Raw genomic sequence first — 14,734 nt, 5'->3', positions numbered from 1 at the left:
GCGAAGGGGAATTTTTGGATGGAGAAAGGGAATTTAGAGACTCAATTCTCAGCTATCTTTTCCCATAGACAGGGGTGGCAATTGGAAGGAAATTCTGCTTTAAGATGAAAACAAATGATCTTAACCCTTCATCATTCATCATGACTTATAATATAATTTTTCATGTCAAAACCCACATACCAAATAGAGGATATGAATTCCCTTTGCAACTTCCTCCCTTAATTCCCTCCGCAAACCAAACAAGGGATTGTGATTAAAAAACAAACTTCCAAGCGAATTCCCTCCATCAATCCCACCACTAATTCCCATATCTTTTCCTATTCAGTTGCCAAACGCACCCTCAGCTTTGGCCTACTGAACACCACAAGAACGGAAGAGTGTCATGATGTTAAAAAATAGAGTAAAATGCACGGTTGGTCATCGAACTTGGCTAGTAGTGTCATTTAGGTCCATAAACTTTCAAAATGCACATTCATATCCATAAACTTGCTAATTATATCACTTAAAGTCTAAATTACTATTTTTAAATTATAAAGCTGAAATATTTATACTAATGTGGAACCTATACGTGGAGGCAATTTTATTTTTGAAATTTTGCGCTCAACTATTATAGTTTCAAAATTTTCTCCAAAATTTTGTTTCAAAACTTTATGCTCGAATATTTTTTCAATATTTCATCCAAAATTTATTATTTATTATTTTATATTTTATTTACAATTTTTTTCATATGATTTTTATTCTGTAAAATTTTTATATCAATCTTTGTATCTTTATTATAATTTTTTTTGCATGTATATGTTTTGTATATAATTTTGTATTTGAATAAATTATGTAACTTTTGATTTAGCTTAAGCAGCTGTGATTTGGACCTCACGTGATAATATTAGAAAGTTTAAGGATTTGAATTTTGCATTTTGAAAGTTTAGGGTTCTGGATGACATCCCGAGGTTTGAGCCAAGTTTAAAGTCTGGTGGTGTATTTTACTTAAGAAATATCACGTGAGCTTAACGCAAACTGGGCCTACGGATATATGGGCTGTTCCGTGCCATATATGGGCCGCAGTCCATGCAGATGCCAGGCTTGCGCGGCGCGGCCAGCTGCCAGCCTCAGCAGCCTTCTCCTCCTCTGCCGCGCATCTGTTCCTAGGCCTGCACCCGGTGCTCGCCGAGTCTCCTTCCGTTTCCTGTTCGCCGCCGCCGCCGCCCCCGCCCGACGGCCTGCACCCGGTGCTCGCCGCCTAAGGCACCGCGGCAAAGGCAGGTCCCGTTGCTTTCGCGGCCAGAGCTGGTGCTTTTTAGGCCCCTGGCAGATCTCCCCAAGCCAGGAAGCCCTCACCATGGCGGAGCCCTCGCCGCCGTCGTCGAATGCTGGCCTCCGAATCCTCCTGGCGAAGGACCGGCCTCCTCCTTCCCCTCCATCCACCGCCGTATCCACCGTCTCCAGTCACGCCGACCGCGACCGCATCATCGTGAGCTCACAGTCCCTCCCGCTGTCCCACCCCGTTCCTCAACCCTAGCTGCGTCATGGTTGGGTTTTTCGGCCGTTATCTTGGTAGGACGAAGGGTTCTGGTTTGTGTGATTGCTAATGCTAGTGGAATCGAGATGCAGCTTCCCGCACCCTTGATGCATCATCATGTTTTCCCCCTGTTTCGACTTGGCTTCGAAATATCGGTTCCAGATCAGCATGAAACTTCTGGCTGTACACACCCGTTAAGGCGTTATATCAGTAGTTAGGAATGGGCATAGTTAGAATGAATAATGATGGGACTGTCACAAGTATAATGATGTCTGAAATATCGGTTCCAGATCAGCATGAAACTTCTGGATGTACACACCCATTAAGGCGGTATATCAGTAGTTAGAATAATGATGGAACTGTCACAAGTTTAATGAAAATGTTTCTATATGCTACAGCAAGTATATTATTGGCCAGATGTGATTTCATGCTTTTTGCAGGGAGTTTTCCGGAGTGCGCTGTCTAGGACTGAACCCCCAGAAACATTTGCCCTTCCAACAGTTCAGGAAGCAATTAAACCTCAGGTACATAGTATTCATCAGTCATCTTGATTGATGATATGCTGTTTGTGATTCATGTTATCATTTTACTCTATTTTACTTGGCCTTCCTGAATGCCTCTATCTTAGATAGTTACGTGTCTGATTTGCATGCAGTTTGGGGGGTCAGTTACTCATCTGATTTGACATGCGTATTTCATTTCTCATTTCGCAGAAGGAAACAGTGTTGGTCCTAGAGGAGAACCAATCCTTGGAAAATGCTCTTCGAACATTGCTGCAGGAACTTGCGGTAAGGTTTCTTATGTGGCTACACTAATCTTTGTTCTCACCTGATGATAAAATTGTTAGGGATTATTGTAGGCACCTGCATTTTTCAGGGCCACTGCATCATTAGGAATACTATGTTTCTGAGTAGCAGGGTTTTCTTAATGATTTCTAATAGAAAATGAAAGGTGTAGGTGCATTTTTTATTTGCAATACTACAAACTATTGATTGCTGATTCTGTTTTATATTTGTATTCTTAGTCATCTGCAGTCCAATCAGGTAAAAAGATTATGCAATACGGAAACTCCTTGGATAGCGGAGAAAGCAATTGCCTTATAACTCGCCTTCTTGGTCAGTTGCAGTTCTTGCACCATTCTCTGTTCAAATTCATATCTATTTGAGGAACTTAAGGCGTCAACTTCTGACTTCTGATTGCTATGTGGTGCTTATGTAGCATTAATTTCTGTTCTGAGAAATCAAATTCTGTCCTGTTAGATATTGTGCTTTACCTCTGCGAAAGAGGTCATGTCGAGGGTGGTATGGTCTTCCAGCTGTTAGAAGATCTAACTGAAATGTCGACAATCAAAGACTGCAAAGATATCTTTGGTTATATTGAGAGCCAGCAAGATGTACTGGGGAAGGTAATTGTGATCCTTATTTTATTTTGTTTGGTTAGTTCTGTTAGGTATTAGAATATGCATGTTTCTAAATTTGCTGACGGACTCTCTTGTTTGGTTGTTTATAGCAAGAACTTTTTGGACGTGGAAAACTAGTTATGCTAAGGACTTGTAACCAACTACTTCGAAGATTATCAAAGGTTAGATTCAGTTGTTTTCTTATTTCCTACTCTTTGAAGTTTATTTGCTGTTGCTCTCATATTTCAGTTTGACATTAATTGGACCTTTTCTTTTAGCCAGCTGACTTGCTAGGTGACCTTGTAGAAAAGTACAAATAAAATAAAATAAAATAAATCAACAGACCTATGAGGAATTTGGTGGCATTGTATAAATAATAAGAAATAGGCACCCAAATTCGAGTCTAAGAGGACTTGAACCTGGGTGCTACACCTCCCCCACCAACTGAGCTAGGCACATTTCCTAGTGATCTTGTCTATTATACTGATTATTCTAAAGTGAACTGCAAAGTGTGTTCAGTAAGAGCTTTGCTAATCAACTTTTCTCTTAGCTAAATGACCTATTGTACCATAACACAAAAATCTTGTACCTTGTGAAGCGATGGCCCTTTTAACCTCATGAACGTCTTCAACTATTACTCTTTGTATCTATTAGAGTTTCCCCAACACTTTTTTCTTTTTTCTTTTTTTGCTGAAGAGTAAAATGCTCCACTGGTCTTTAAACTTGTTCCGCCGCTTCCCTAAACTTTTAAATTGAAGACTTGGATCCCTAAACTTGTTAAATGTGCCACTTGAGGTCTAAATCTCCTTAATTAGCATAAACTTGCCTAGGTCATGTGCTAACATGAGTACACGACACCTGACATTGAGGGGGCTTGACAGCAATGGCATTTCCTTCGTTGTAATAATTATTATTATGGACCTAAATGAGATCTTGGTGCATTTTACTCTTCTGTTGAACCAGCATTGATATTTCCTTCATTCTTAAATATCTCAGGCAAACGATGTGGTGTTCTGTGGGCGCATTATCATGTTTCTAGCGCATTTTTTCCCACTATCGGAGCGTTCAGGTTTGCATATTAAAATATCCCTTTTCCCAACCTTGCGTTATTTGCCTCTTATAGGTTAACTGTGTATAACTGACTTTGGAACACCATTCATTTTGTTTGTCCATTTTTATCAGCTCTCAACATTAAGGGAGTTTTCAACACATCAAATGTAACGAAGTATGAAAAAGATGCTATGGATGGTGAGTATGACTCATTTATGTTCTCTAATGTTTTATTTTGGACCCCTGCAAAATTAGCTGTTTTTTGTCCTATCTTCACTTATTCTAGAATCTGTCAGTCCTAAATGCTACATCCTGATGTATACTTTTATTTATCAGGAATCTCTGTTGATTTCAACTTCTACAAGACCCTCTGGAGTCTACAGGTTGATATTTGGCACATCCTGTCATTCTATGGAATTGAAAATTATCAGTCATTGTCCTACATTCTACATCAGTATTTTTTTGTTTAATGGTCATTTTTCAAATATTTTTTTAGGAGCATTTCAGTAACCCAGCTTTGACTTCTACAAACCCGGCAAAATGGCAAAGGTTCTCGTCTAATTTGGCGGTATGTCCCTTCATGGTTCATACAGTTTTCTTCCAATGACACACTTCCTTCTCATTTTTCAATTCAGTGTTCTGTGCGCTCATTCTGAACATCTGATTCATACTAAGATAATCACTAACTTCATTCCAGGTTGTGTTGAGCACATTTGAAGCTCAGCCTCTTAGTGATGATGATGGAAAACTTAACAATCTTGATCAGGAGGAAGATGCCGCTTTCAATATTAAGTACCTGACTAGCAGTAAATTGATGGGTTTGGAGGTAAAAACTTTTGAGCAGGTGGCTCTGCTTTCCTTTTACTATCCACTGTTCTGATATAAACATTCCATCTTTTCAGTTGAAGGACCCAAGTTTTCGACGCCACATCCTTGTACAGTGTCTTATATTTTTTGACTACCTCAAGGTACATTAACTTGGAATGATGAAATGGTGGCATTTAGTTGGCAATCCACAATCGTACAGTAAAAAATCATAAACAAATAAAAATACTTATGTCAGTCTTCAATACACACTTGTGCTATCATATTCACTATAATATTCCCAAATAAAAATACTTATGTCAGTCTTCAATACGCGCTTGTATTATTTATTATATTCACTATAATATTCCCTGCTTTTGTGTATCTGTACTATTTTGCTCTTGATCATTTCATTTGACTAGCCTGTTACAATCAATGAAGTGCAGACTGCTGATGAAGTTATTTTGTTGCTCAGGCGCCTGGAAAAAATGACAAAGAAGGTCCTACAGGGGGCATGGTCAGCAATGGGACTTGACATCTCGTTTCATAATTGTGCTTCATTATTGTGATTTTTGAAACAGCTAATTTGCCATTGTATCAGCTGTCATGAAACCCCTTGTTCTTTTTATGCATCTTGTGCCTGCATCTACTAGACTGCAGAGAAGACTACTGTAAATATATCCATAGAAGCTGGATACTCTTCCTCCAATCTTTATCTGAGCCCTGAACAATAAATAATTGAATGCTGTGTCAAGCGTTGGCTATCTGATGGTTAGGTTCTCCAATTTAGAAATATCAAGTTGCATCCAGAATAATCTAGAATATTTTCATCCCATTGTTCCAGATCATCTCACTTCTCCCCTGCCCCAATTGAACACAATGAGGGCAATTTAACACCCATCTCATCTACATGCATGGAAGATCCTCTTCTTAAATATATACCAAGTTCAAATTATTCATACATTACAGTTATAGATATTTCCCAAACCTTTGAGTGTGGATACTAGTTGTTTGTAATGAGCTGAGGATTGCACCAAAAAAAATTATACGGATAAATAGGCTGTTGCATAGAGTAAATTAGTGGTACTACCTGTTTTAACAGTGTCAACCAATACTAACTGATCCTGACCAACAAAGAAAACTTAGCCATATTGATTGAATCAGTGTATAGAGGAAGATAATCTTGGAATAGTTTCCATCTGGCTAACTTCTTTTTTTCTTTTGTATGACTCACCACGGTTCAACTGTGAATAATTGGTCTTGTATACTTTTCCATTCAACCAGAAAGAGGAAATCAAATCCTGTGAAGAGCTTGTTAAGAAGCTTCTGGAGGTTATTCCACCGAAAGGGAAAGAATTTCTGAAAAGCATTGAGCATATTCTTGAGCGGGAGAAAAATTGGGTATGCTTTTAACTGCACATGGTACAATTTTTTTACCATTATTATAGGAACTCACACAGACAATCATTCTCATCCCTCTGGATACAACTTAAAAAGGTTTGGTGGAAGCGCGATGGGTGTCCCGCATTTGAAAAAACACCCTTTGAAAAGAAATCAGGTCAGGCTGGAGGCAGAAAACGGTATGCTACTTGCTTAAGGCACTCACTGTCAAGTCAATGGTATCACATCAAAATTTATTGCTCTAGATTTGTTTTGGAAAGTTTAATAAGAGAGAAATTGCAATAACAGAATTGCATGTATTTTTAAGTTTTCAATCTGAAACATACTTATTTCTCAGAAAGACCATGTCCAATGTTAGGATTCTGCTAAGTAAAAGAAATCATGGGATATTTTGCACAAAATCTAAGTATTTGGTTACTGTTGCAATCTGGAAGCTCATTGGTGCTTTTCTTTTTTCCCCATTCCCTTTTTATACTTTGCTTATGATCAGCAGTAAGGTGATAATGCATGCTTCTTTCATTCATTTTAGGAAGCCAAGGTGGAGACTGGGAAACAAAGAGCTTAGCCAACTTTGGAAATGGGCAGAACAAAACCCTGTATGTACATCTTCCCACTATAGTGCTTACTTAGTACTGAAATTGCACAAATTTATCAGTTTGGCCATTGATATCAGTTTGAGGCCGTTGATATTGAAAGATAGGGACTTGTAGCTTGCAGTCCATTTCTGCTTGTATATAGTGTAGCAAGTTTTGGTGCCAGTGCCTTAGTAGGACAGTGGGGTAGTACTTGTGTTCTAAGTTCTCAATGTCAAATGTCAATGAATTGCAGCTTCTTAACTAGTCTAAAAACATCTATTTTAGTTTGGTATTTCCCTAAGTGGTTAAAGAGATTAAAGCTATAAATTATTAATTGTCCATTAATTTGAGTTTTAACACTTCCTTGGTGTTGTTTGAAAAATGTCAGGCTATATAGGGCACTGCTCGCATGCTATACTTCTTTCACAGAATTTTCTTCTGTACTCTTGTACTTGCACCGCTTATTTTTCACTGTACAACTTAGACATTTAATTTAACTACTCACGTTTATTTTTTTTATTGGAACTGTAGAATGTTTTGACTGATCCTGACCGAGTCCGCATGCCATCAATTACAGAATATTGGAAACCACTTGCTGAAGATGTAAGTGCTTTGGCTTTTTTTTCCTGCCCTTTTTGTATTAAGAAAGTGGAAAACACTTTGGTCACCCGTTCTTTTGCTGCAAACGAAGTTTTAAACAGTCCTGTAATGACAGTTTACCTATCAAAACATGCAGATGGATCCATCCGCTGGAATTGAAGAGGAGTACCACCACAAAAGCAATCGGGTAAGTTTGAATCCCAGGCTCCCAACTATACTAATCGCTGGTCATTCTAAAATTTGACTTGATGGGAGGGATTTCACAACCTTTCTGTTGAATTGATCAAAGTGAACCCTGCAAGCTGATTATGTTCAAATTGTCAGAGCCCTCCATTAAGCCCTTCCTTATAAAAGCAATTTGGAACTTATAGTCCTTTCGCTGAGTAAACTTCCATAATGTCAGTTTGGTGCTCAAATGTTTCGAGAAATGTTGAAGTAGGAATCTGTGCCTTCAACTAACATAGTGTAGGAGACTTCTCATTATGTCAAAGCTCCCCCTGCGGCCCTCCCTGATGGCTCGATCTACTTGCATGTTGCCGACATGATCTGTTGTCTATATTAGCCCCAGTCACACTCAAATGAAACATGATAAAGCTTGCCAGATGCCAGTATTCATGAAAACGAGCTGTCATTTGTTCCATGGGTGCTGATTTCATAAATGACATTTTTTTGGTGTTCCATATATTACAGCTTGATCCGGGAAATATCATTTCATGCTTAACTTCCATGTAGCTAGTAGATTGGTCTCAAGAGCAGCGTTTGTGTGACAGGTGTATTGCTGGAAAGGGTTACGCTTTTCGGCCAGGCAGGACTTGGATGGATTTGCCCGGGTATGTAATATGCTATGAAGCATTACAAGATAATTATTTCATTGTGTGCAAGAGTGTAAGATTGGATTAATATAGGTAATAATCACCATATCCATTTCAGTTTTCAGACTACGGGATTGAAGGAGTTGTACCTTCAGAACTCCTGCCACCTGAAGTAAATGCCAAGTTTTCTTCAAAGCCTGCTGAAAAGGTTAAACGACTGAAAAGGGAAGATTCGAAAGGTGCTTCAGCCCAACCCAAAGAGCCACAGGTACGTGGGTGTGTTCTGCAGCATACGTGACACATTTTCTTTTCAACGTTCATAGATACTAGCAGTATCATGTTTATATTGCTGTTGTGGATTCTGTGCAGGTTGCCGCCACGCCTGAAACCGATGGTGGTGGTAGCGGGGGTGACCCAGAAGAAGGGGCAGTACCAATGGATTCCGACAATGGTGCCGCGGAGGATGGACAGAAGCAGAGCCCCGAGGAAGTCTCTGGGCCTGAAAGCGGACAGTGCGAGCCTGAAACCGATGCTGATGATAACATGAAAACGGAGACCACTAGTAGGGATGCTCGTGCCGGGGAGAAATAGCAGCTGTAAGATTTCAGTCAGGACAATGTTGTGCCAATATTTTCGACTGAACTTGGGCATTTTTGTAGGCAGTGTGGCCCGGATTGAGCTTGTAGTTAGCACATCCTGTAATGTTCTGTGACTGATTGGATTGATGCCATGGTGTTAACCTGACATGTATATAGAAAGCTTGTTTCGGATCCGTGTGCCCCTGTTTGGTGCGCAACCATGCAGAGTGTAAGCGTACACATAACCATATTTGCCATTTATTTCAGCTGCACGGCCGGCTCATCTGATCATTGATATGGAGTTTCGGATCCATAAATTTCAGATCCCGGCAACCATTTTCAAACTCACAGGTACAACTCGTTTATCTCGCAAGTAATTTTGGTTGGGTTCCTCCAAGCAACCGCGCTGCCTTTCCTCCAACGGTGGGACATGTCGCTGGGCTTGGACGGCCCAGGTCACGAGCGCAGCGGTGACTGGTGCTATGCTATATATATGCAGCTGAGCCTCCTTTTCAGGCAGAGGGGGGGAGAGGCCTTGTCACCTTGTTCACACTCCACAGTCCACAAGAGATCAAAAGGGGAGCTTCATCAGGGGCTCTGCCCTCGCCCTGCAGCTGCAAGGAGATAGAGGAGGAAAAGAATGGCGGTCTCTCCTCCCCCTCCGTAGCTGCCACCTGTAAGTCTATCTTCATCTGCATCCTCTCTCCTTTTGCTGTCTTGCAGACCAATGATCCCTCCCTCCCTACATCCTTCTCTCTATGGACCGCCCCTTTGTTCTTGCTATCTTTCCCTTTCCGGAAGAGAAATGCGGATTTTGAGTTGTTCTTGGCTGGTACTCCTCCTATTTGTCAAGCATGCTGAATCTTCTAGCTTCGGGTGGCTCCTCCCTCTTCTTGGGTCCTAGATAGAAAGTAGTAGCAGAATAGACATCTGAATTGTCGCGCAAGCCATCTAGTATTATGCCACAGAATGGTGGTTGTAGCACATTTTACCCCGTAGTAGTAATTTTTATTATTTTGTGGGAGAAAAAAAGGAGCAAAGAGACTACCAGTAGCGCTAGTGTGAAGTAAAACTCGTGGGATGGACTAGATAGAGGACAATAAATAATTCCACTGCCCGGCACTGCTGGTACTCACGCTGCTCCCTTTTGCGTGCAAAGCAAAGGCCAATGGTTTTTTTTTTTGTTCTCAGAGCCAGCCGTTGCATCCTGATCAACTGTGCTTACTTGAGTATAAAAAAAACTATGCTTATCATTTTTATCCTGGCAGCCCACGAAGTTACCTTCCTCAACTGCAACGCAGTAAAAGAAGTAGTACCAGTACATTTTTTGTTTTGAACACTGGTGCTGTGCGGGTTATGGTAACCATTTGAACTGCTCCCCGCCGAGCTGAAATGAAAACACACCGACTGTAAAATCAGCCCTACCACTGCTCCCTCCCCTCCCCTACCTGTGAGTCTACCATGACACCCGCATCCAGCTTGTACATCTACAGTAGATCAGTCGATGTAGGGGGCAAAGGTCAAGGGCATCGATAGCCGCGCCACGTCGCAGACGCCACGCAAGGCCTGGACAGGCGCGGCCACGGGCGTCCCATCGGTGTGCCCTGCCCTCGTGTACTGCTGCAAGGCCACGGCCATGACGTTACAGCGACAACACCTCACCTCGCCTGCCGTGTTCCTTTCCTCCTAGCCAGGCCAGCCTACTGTGCTCAGCCTTACCACTGCACTGCACTGCACCTGCACGCTCAAAGTTCCCCTTCATTTACCCTGTTGAATTCTTTTCTTCTCTGTGTTGCTGCAATTTACAAAGAAGTAATACACAGTGCTGCTACAGTTGAATATATTATTTAGACTACCAAAAGCGTATGTATCTTGTGCTTGTACAGTGTTTCATAAGGCTGTATGTGTGGCAGGCAGTGTTGCTTGTGTCTTCACGGCACAGCGGCACACTACCTCTGGAGCTGCTTACCTATTCTATCCTAGGCTGTGGCTTGTGCCAAACAGGTGCCATCGGGGGTGGAAGCGACGCCGCCGCTGCTGGCTCCTGCTGCAGACTGAGCACGAGAGCCGCTGGCCGGTGGCTTCACTCTCTCCGTCGGATCGAAGAAAAGTAAAGGAATCGAATCCCGTCAGGAGGCGCGGCGCGGCGCAGAGGTAGGCTTCCCAATGGCTACGGTGGAGCAGCCGCCTGTGAGCGTGAGCTGCTGCCCGCCCACGTGCCCGCCTTGGCTGCAAGCGGCCATCGCAGGTCAGTGTGTCACTCACTAGTCACTACCCTCCACCCTCCCCTAACGTTCGTTGCATCAGCATCGCCTTGTTCTCTTCTCTCTCTCGTGCCTGTTACTACCTGCTGTGCATGTACTTGTTCTGTACCTCATCACCATGAAATATGGAGGAACGTTGGTAACATCGGAAACCTGCGTACCAACGTGTCACTGTCTCAATGGTAAGATCTCTCTTCGCTATAAGGTAGGTAGTTGAAAGGAGGTAGAGTAGCAGGTTAAATTCACAGGAGGTAAACCCTGCTTTTCTTTTATATTCTTTTTTTTTCTTCTTCCTGTGATGCTCTGCTTGGGGTCGAGGTGGGGCGCAGCAATGAAAGCCAGTGCCACTGATAGATCCGAGCCTGGACTGCATTATAAATGCCTGCACCTGCACGTACTCCTTCCTACCAGCGCGCTGTCTGTGCTGCTGTCTGTCTCTGTAGTAACACGATTGCGTTGCATTGCATTGCTCTCGAGTGTGGAGCAGTAGATTTGCTCGTCAAGTTCTACTTCCTTCCTGCTGCCGCGGTAGTAGTTGCTGGCATCATCACTTCAGGCCATGGATCTCTCTCCACTCTCGCTCTTGTGTGAGGCGCAGAGAGAGAGAGTAGATGACGAAGTGGATCATGCATGCAGCACCTGTGAGGAGGGAGGTCACGGGCGTCCTTTGATACGCAATGGATTGATGACGCCCAGGATCCTCCTCCGTCGGTCCTCTGGCTAGGGATTCCATGATCCGTCCCTTGCCCTCTAGTGTCCTTTTTTTTGAAAAAAGGCCCTCTAGTGTCCTCATCATGCCTCATCTTGGCCATGGTGATGCTGGCCTGACCCTGACGGTACACAGACGGCAAAGGGGCCATGCCGACGTGCGCTCGTAGCCTTGCCTTTGTTCCCTAGCTTCCTCTTGGAATCTTATCTCCCTCCCTCTCTGTCTTTGAGTTCTTTTTCTCCATTCTTTTTACCTGTATAGGTAAGGTGCAGCGCTTCCAAATTTTTGAAATTTGAAACCCATCGCGCTCTCGCTGTCAATCTAGCATTGCATTAGCATACAAAAGGTGACAAAAGTTAGCAACAATCCTTCCAAGTCAACGCATCCATCCATCCCAAGTGCTGCTGCTGCCTCGTCGTGTCATGTCAGTGCCGCCGTGCCAAAAGTTGGCAGGCCACCACCTCACTCACTGACTCAACCTTGCACACAAGGATTACACGGCTCTTTATAGCCCCTCCGATGACGCAGCGCCCACGCAACCCACTGCAGCGAACTTGCGCGCCGCGCGCGCACTCCCCTGGAGACCCGGCCTTCTCCACGTCTGAGCCACGAACTCTTCTGTGAGAGCCGGTCTTCCGTTCTGCCCGCAAGCCATGTCGCGCTCTCCTCCGCTACTTACGCCATGGCCACCGGCTTCACCATCCTTGCGACTGCAACTCCTACTGAACCACCAGCACGCACCGCACCGCACGTCATGCTGGACTCAACTCCGGACACGAACGCGAGCACACACACGCGCACCATCCGGCTGAGCCTACTACCATACCCAGAACGTGGACACACCAGCGTTCTAGCTTGACACGGACTCCCCCTAAACAAGCTAATTGACTCAAACGCGACACACGCAGCACACCAAGTACGGACCTTGGCGTGGTTTATTCCTAACATCGCATGTCTTACAGTGAGTCAAGTCGCTCCTTTTGCGATGAAATTCTGTAACAATCAGCTATTCTACTAATCATCGTCATTAACATTCAAATCATCGATCGGTTTAATCTGCGGCGTGGTGACATGCGTTTCGTCTGAAACTGGTTTCGTTTTGAATGCAGACATCGAGCGGCGGGTGCGCGCGCTAGCCGTGGACGAGGCCGCCACCGAGCACTCCTTCGCCGAGCGCGCCGAGAACTACTACCAGAAGCGGCCGCAGCTGCTGGCGCTCCTCACCGACCTCCACCACCGCTACCTCTGCCTCGCCGACCGTTACGCCCAGTCCCTCCACGCCAAGCAGCTTATCCAGCCTCACCACGCCGCCATCTCCGACTGCTGCTCCTCCGACGTCGACGACCGCTGCTCCGACGCCGACAGCTCGCTCTCCTTCCAGCACCCGCCCATCACTGCTCTCACCGATGTTGACAGCGCCGAGCTGACCCTGGCGGAGCTGGTGCTGGCGTGGGTGGACCGGGACATCCTGGCGGACGAGGCCGAGCGCCGGCGCGCGGAGGCGGCGCGGAAGATCGAGCTGCAGGGGAGCCTGGTGGAGGTGCTGGAGTCGGAGCGCCTGGTGCTGCTGGGCGAGAACGCGCGCCTGGGGTTCCGCGCGTCGGCGGCCGAGGAGGAGGCCGCGGCCGCGGCAGCCGAGCTGGGCTACACGCGCCGGCGTGCCGCGGAGATGGCGCGGCTGGTGGTGAAGCTGCGGGAGGACCACCGCGTGTGCATGCTGGGCCGGAAGATCGAGGCGCTGCAGGCGCAGGTGTACGGGCTGGAGGTCCGCAACCGGGAGTGCTACGAGGCCATGGCCAAGTGGGAGGCCGAGCGCAAGGCGTGCGCCGCCGAGATCCAGAGGCTGCGCGCCGAGAACCGGCGCCTGGCCGAGGAGGCCGCGGCGACGGCCCGGCGGAAGGGGAAAGGCGGCGGGTGGTGGTGGTCGAGGGTGCGGATGGCGGCGGAGTGGACGCCGTGCGCCCCGGCGGTGAGGAAGGTCGGGCAGCAGATGAAGGGGAAGGACGGCGGCGGGTGCTTCTGCATCTAGAGGGAAGCGGGCGGGGCGGGCTCTTTCTTTTTTGGCCCTTGGGTTTCGTATTATTATCCAGTCCATGGAGATGGAGGACCTAACCGTGTGATGATTGCGGATTGTTAAGCGGGTAAGTACATAATGGCGTGTTAGTAGTAATCAATCTATCCATCATCCTTGATCTCTGGTGTACCGTACCGAGAAAGAAAATGGACATATGCTCCGTTGAAATGGGAAATCGCAGGCCAAGTGGAAAGCAAGCATTTCAGATAAAAATTCAGTAATGATCACAGCTAAGGTGTGAAAAACCTCTTGATCTCCGTCATCTCGCCGGACAGGGATAGGGTCTTCCTGGCCCTGGCGCTGGTATGCCGAGGACGGAGGAGTGATCTGGGATGCCATCCGCGTGCGCCCCGGCAGCCGCGACCTCATCGACTTCCAGTCCGTCCGTGGCCACCGCAACCGAGGCATCTTGCGCCTCGCCTAACCTCGAGCGCATCGATGCCTGTTCCCCAATGTCCTCTCCAACAGCTCCGTCACTCTAGGGATTGAGGCTGATGCATCCTCTGATTGCTTCACCTCCGATGGATTCAGCAACGCCAAACATATCTTCAGGCGCTTCTCTTTTCATCCTTCTCTCTAATGGAATAATAGTGCAGGAGCCAGTTGAAATGGAGATCGCATGATTGCCCTTCCTCTGTTCTCCGCCCATGTCCAAATTTCCCATTAGAATAAATTAGGCGTAATTAGGTTAATCTCATTGCTAATGTCAAGAGGAGTTCTGAAAATGCCGTTTGTGTGCTCATGATATGGTTACCAAATTTTAGCTCTACAGTTGTTTTTTCTTTTACATTATTGACTGACTTCATGCAGAAAATAGGATTAAAGGGAGATGGGAACAGAAAAGGTTGAAGTTGTTTTGTTGCAGATATGAGAAATTAATTTGTTGTGAACTATTTGCCTCACTGGATGATACATGTCTTCTTACTTCTACATTTCTTATTCTTTGATTTCA

The 14,734-nt window shown here is 45.2% G+C and overlaps 2 protein-coding genes across 6 annotated transcripts; both read left to right on the top strand.

Moving 5' to 3' along the window:
* Positions 1 to 1,090: 1,090 nt before the first annotated feature.
* Positions 1,091 to 8,929, top strand: LOC112876067 (THO complex subunit 1). Its single transcript, XM_025940106.1, has 21 exons — positions 1,091 to 1,468; positions 1,957 to 2,040; positions 2,230 to 2,304; positions 2,541 to 2,631; positions 2,776 to 2,921; positions 3,026 to 3,097; positions 3,912 to 3,984; positions 4,098 to 4,163; positions 4,302 to 4,348; positions 4,462 to 4,533; positions 4,663 to 4,791; positions 4,868 to 4,933; positions 5,245 to 5,286; positions 6,054 to 6,170; positions 6,267 to 6,349; positions 6,700 to 6,766; positions 7,277 to 7,348; positions 7,482 to 7,532; positions 8,116 to 8,175; positions 8,276 to 8,425; positions 8,527 to 8,929. Exons 1-21 carry the CDS (start codon positions 1,337 to 1,339, stop codon positions 8,746 to 8,748), a joined length of 1,917 nt encoding a protein of 638 aa, XP_025795891.1. The 5' UTR covers positions 1,091 to 1,336; the 3' UTR covers positions 8,749 to 8,929.
* Positions 8,930 to 9,276: 347 nt separating this feature from the next.
* LOC112873977 (kinase-interacting family protein-like) lies at positions 9,277 to 14,187 on the top strand. Of its 5 annotated transcripts, XR_003224864.1 has the most exons (4): positions 9,286 to 9,411; positions 10,719 to 10,983; positions 12,818 to 13,849; positions 14,058 to 14,175. XR_003224864.1 is itself a non-coding variant. In XM_025937098.1 (3 exons), exons 2-3 carry the CDS (start codon positions 10,902 to 10,904, stop codon positions 13,735 to 13,737), a joined length of 1,002 nt encoding a protein of 333 aa, XP_025792883.1. In that variant the 5' UTR covers positions 9,277 to 9,411; positions 10,649 to 10,901; the 3' UTR covers positions 13,738 to 14,187. The 5 variants fall into 5 exon arrangements, 4 of the variants coding, with proteins under 4 accessions (XP_025792883.1, XP_025792882.1, XP_025792885.1 ...); XM_025937098.1 differs by having other exon boundaries at positions 9,277 to 9,411; positions 10,649 to 10,983; positions 12,818 to 14,187; XM_025937097.1 differs by having other exon boundaries at positions 12,818 to 14,187.
* The last annotated feature ends 547 nt before the right edge of the window (positions 14,188 to 14,734 follow it).

Source organism: Panicum hallii, chromosome 9 (genome assembly GCF_002211085.1).
Source record: "Panicum hallii strain FIL2 chromosome 9, PHallii_v3.1, whole genome shotgun sequence".
Classification (NCBI taxonomy): domain Eukaryota; kingdom Viridiplantae; phylum Streptophyta; class Magnoliopsida; order Poales; family Poaceae; genus Panicum; species Panicum hallii.
This window is presented reverse-complemented; position numbering and strand designations above follow the sequence as displayed.

Coding starts and splice junctions, on each gene's coding strand:
- LOC112876067 (XM_025940106.1), top strand. CDS start 1,337: ATGGCGGAGCCCTCGCCGCCGTCGTCGAATGCTGGCCTCCGAATCCTC. Junction 2,041..2,229: donor AGGAAGCAATTAAACCTCAG/GTACATAGTATT, acceptor CTCATTTCGCAG/AAGGAAACAGTGTTGGTCCT. Junction 7,533..8,115: donor ACCACCACAAAAGCAATCGG/GTAAGTTTGAAT, acceptor TTTGTGTGACAG/GTGTATTGCTGGAAAGGGTT.
- LOC112873977 (XM_025937098.1), top strand. CDS start 10,902: ATGGCTACGGTGGAGCAGCCGCCTGTGAGCGTGAGCTGCTGCCCGCCC. Junction 10,984..12,817: donor GCTGCAAGCGGCCATCGCAG/GTCAGTGTGTCA, acceptor TTTTGAATGCAG/ACATCGAGCGGCGGGTGCGC.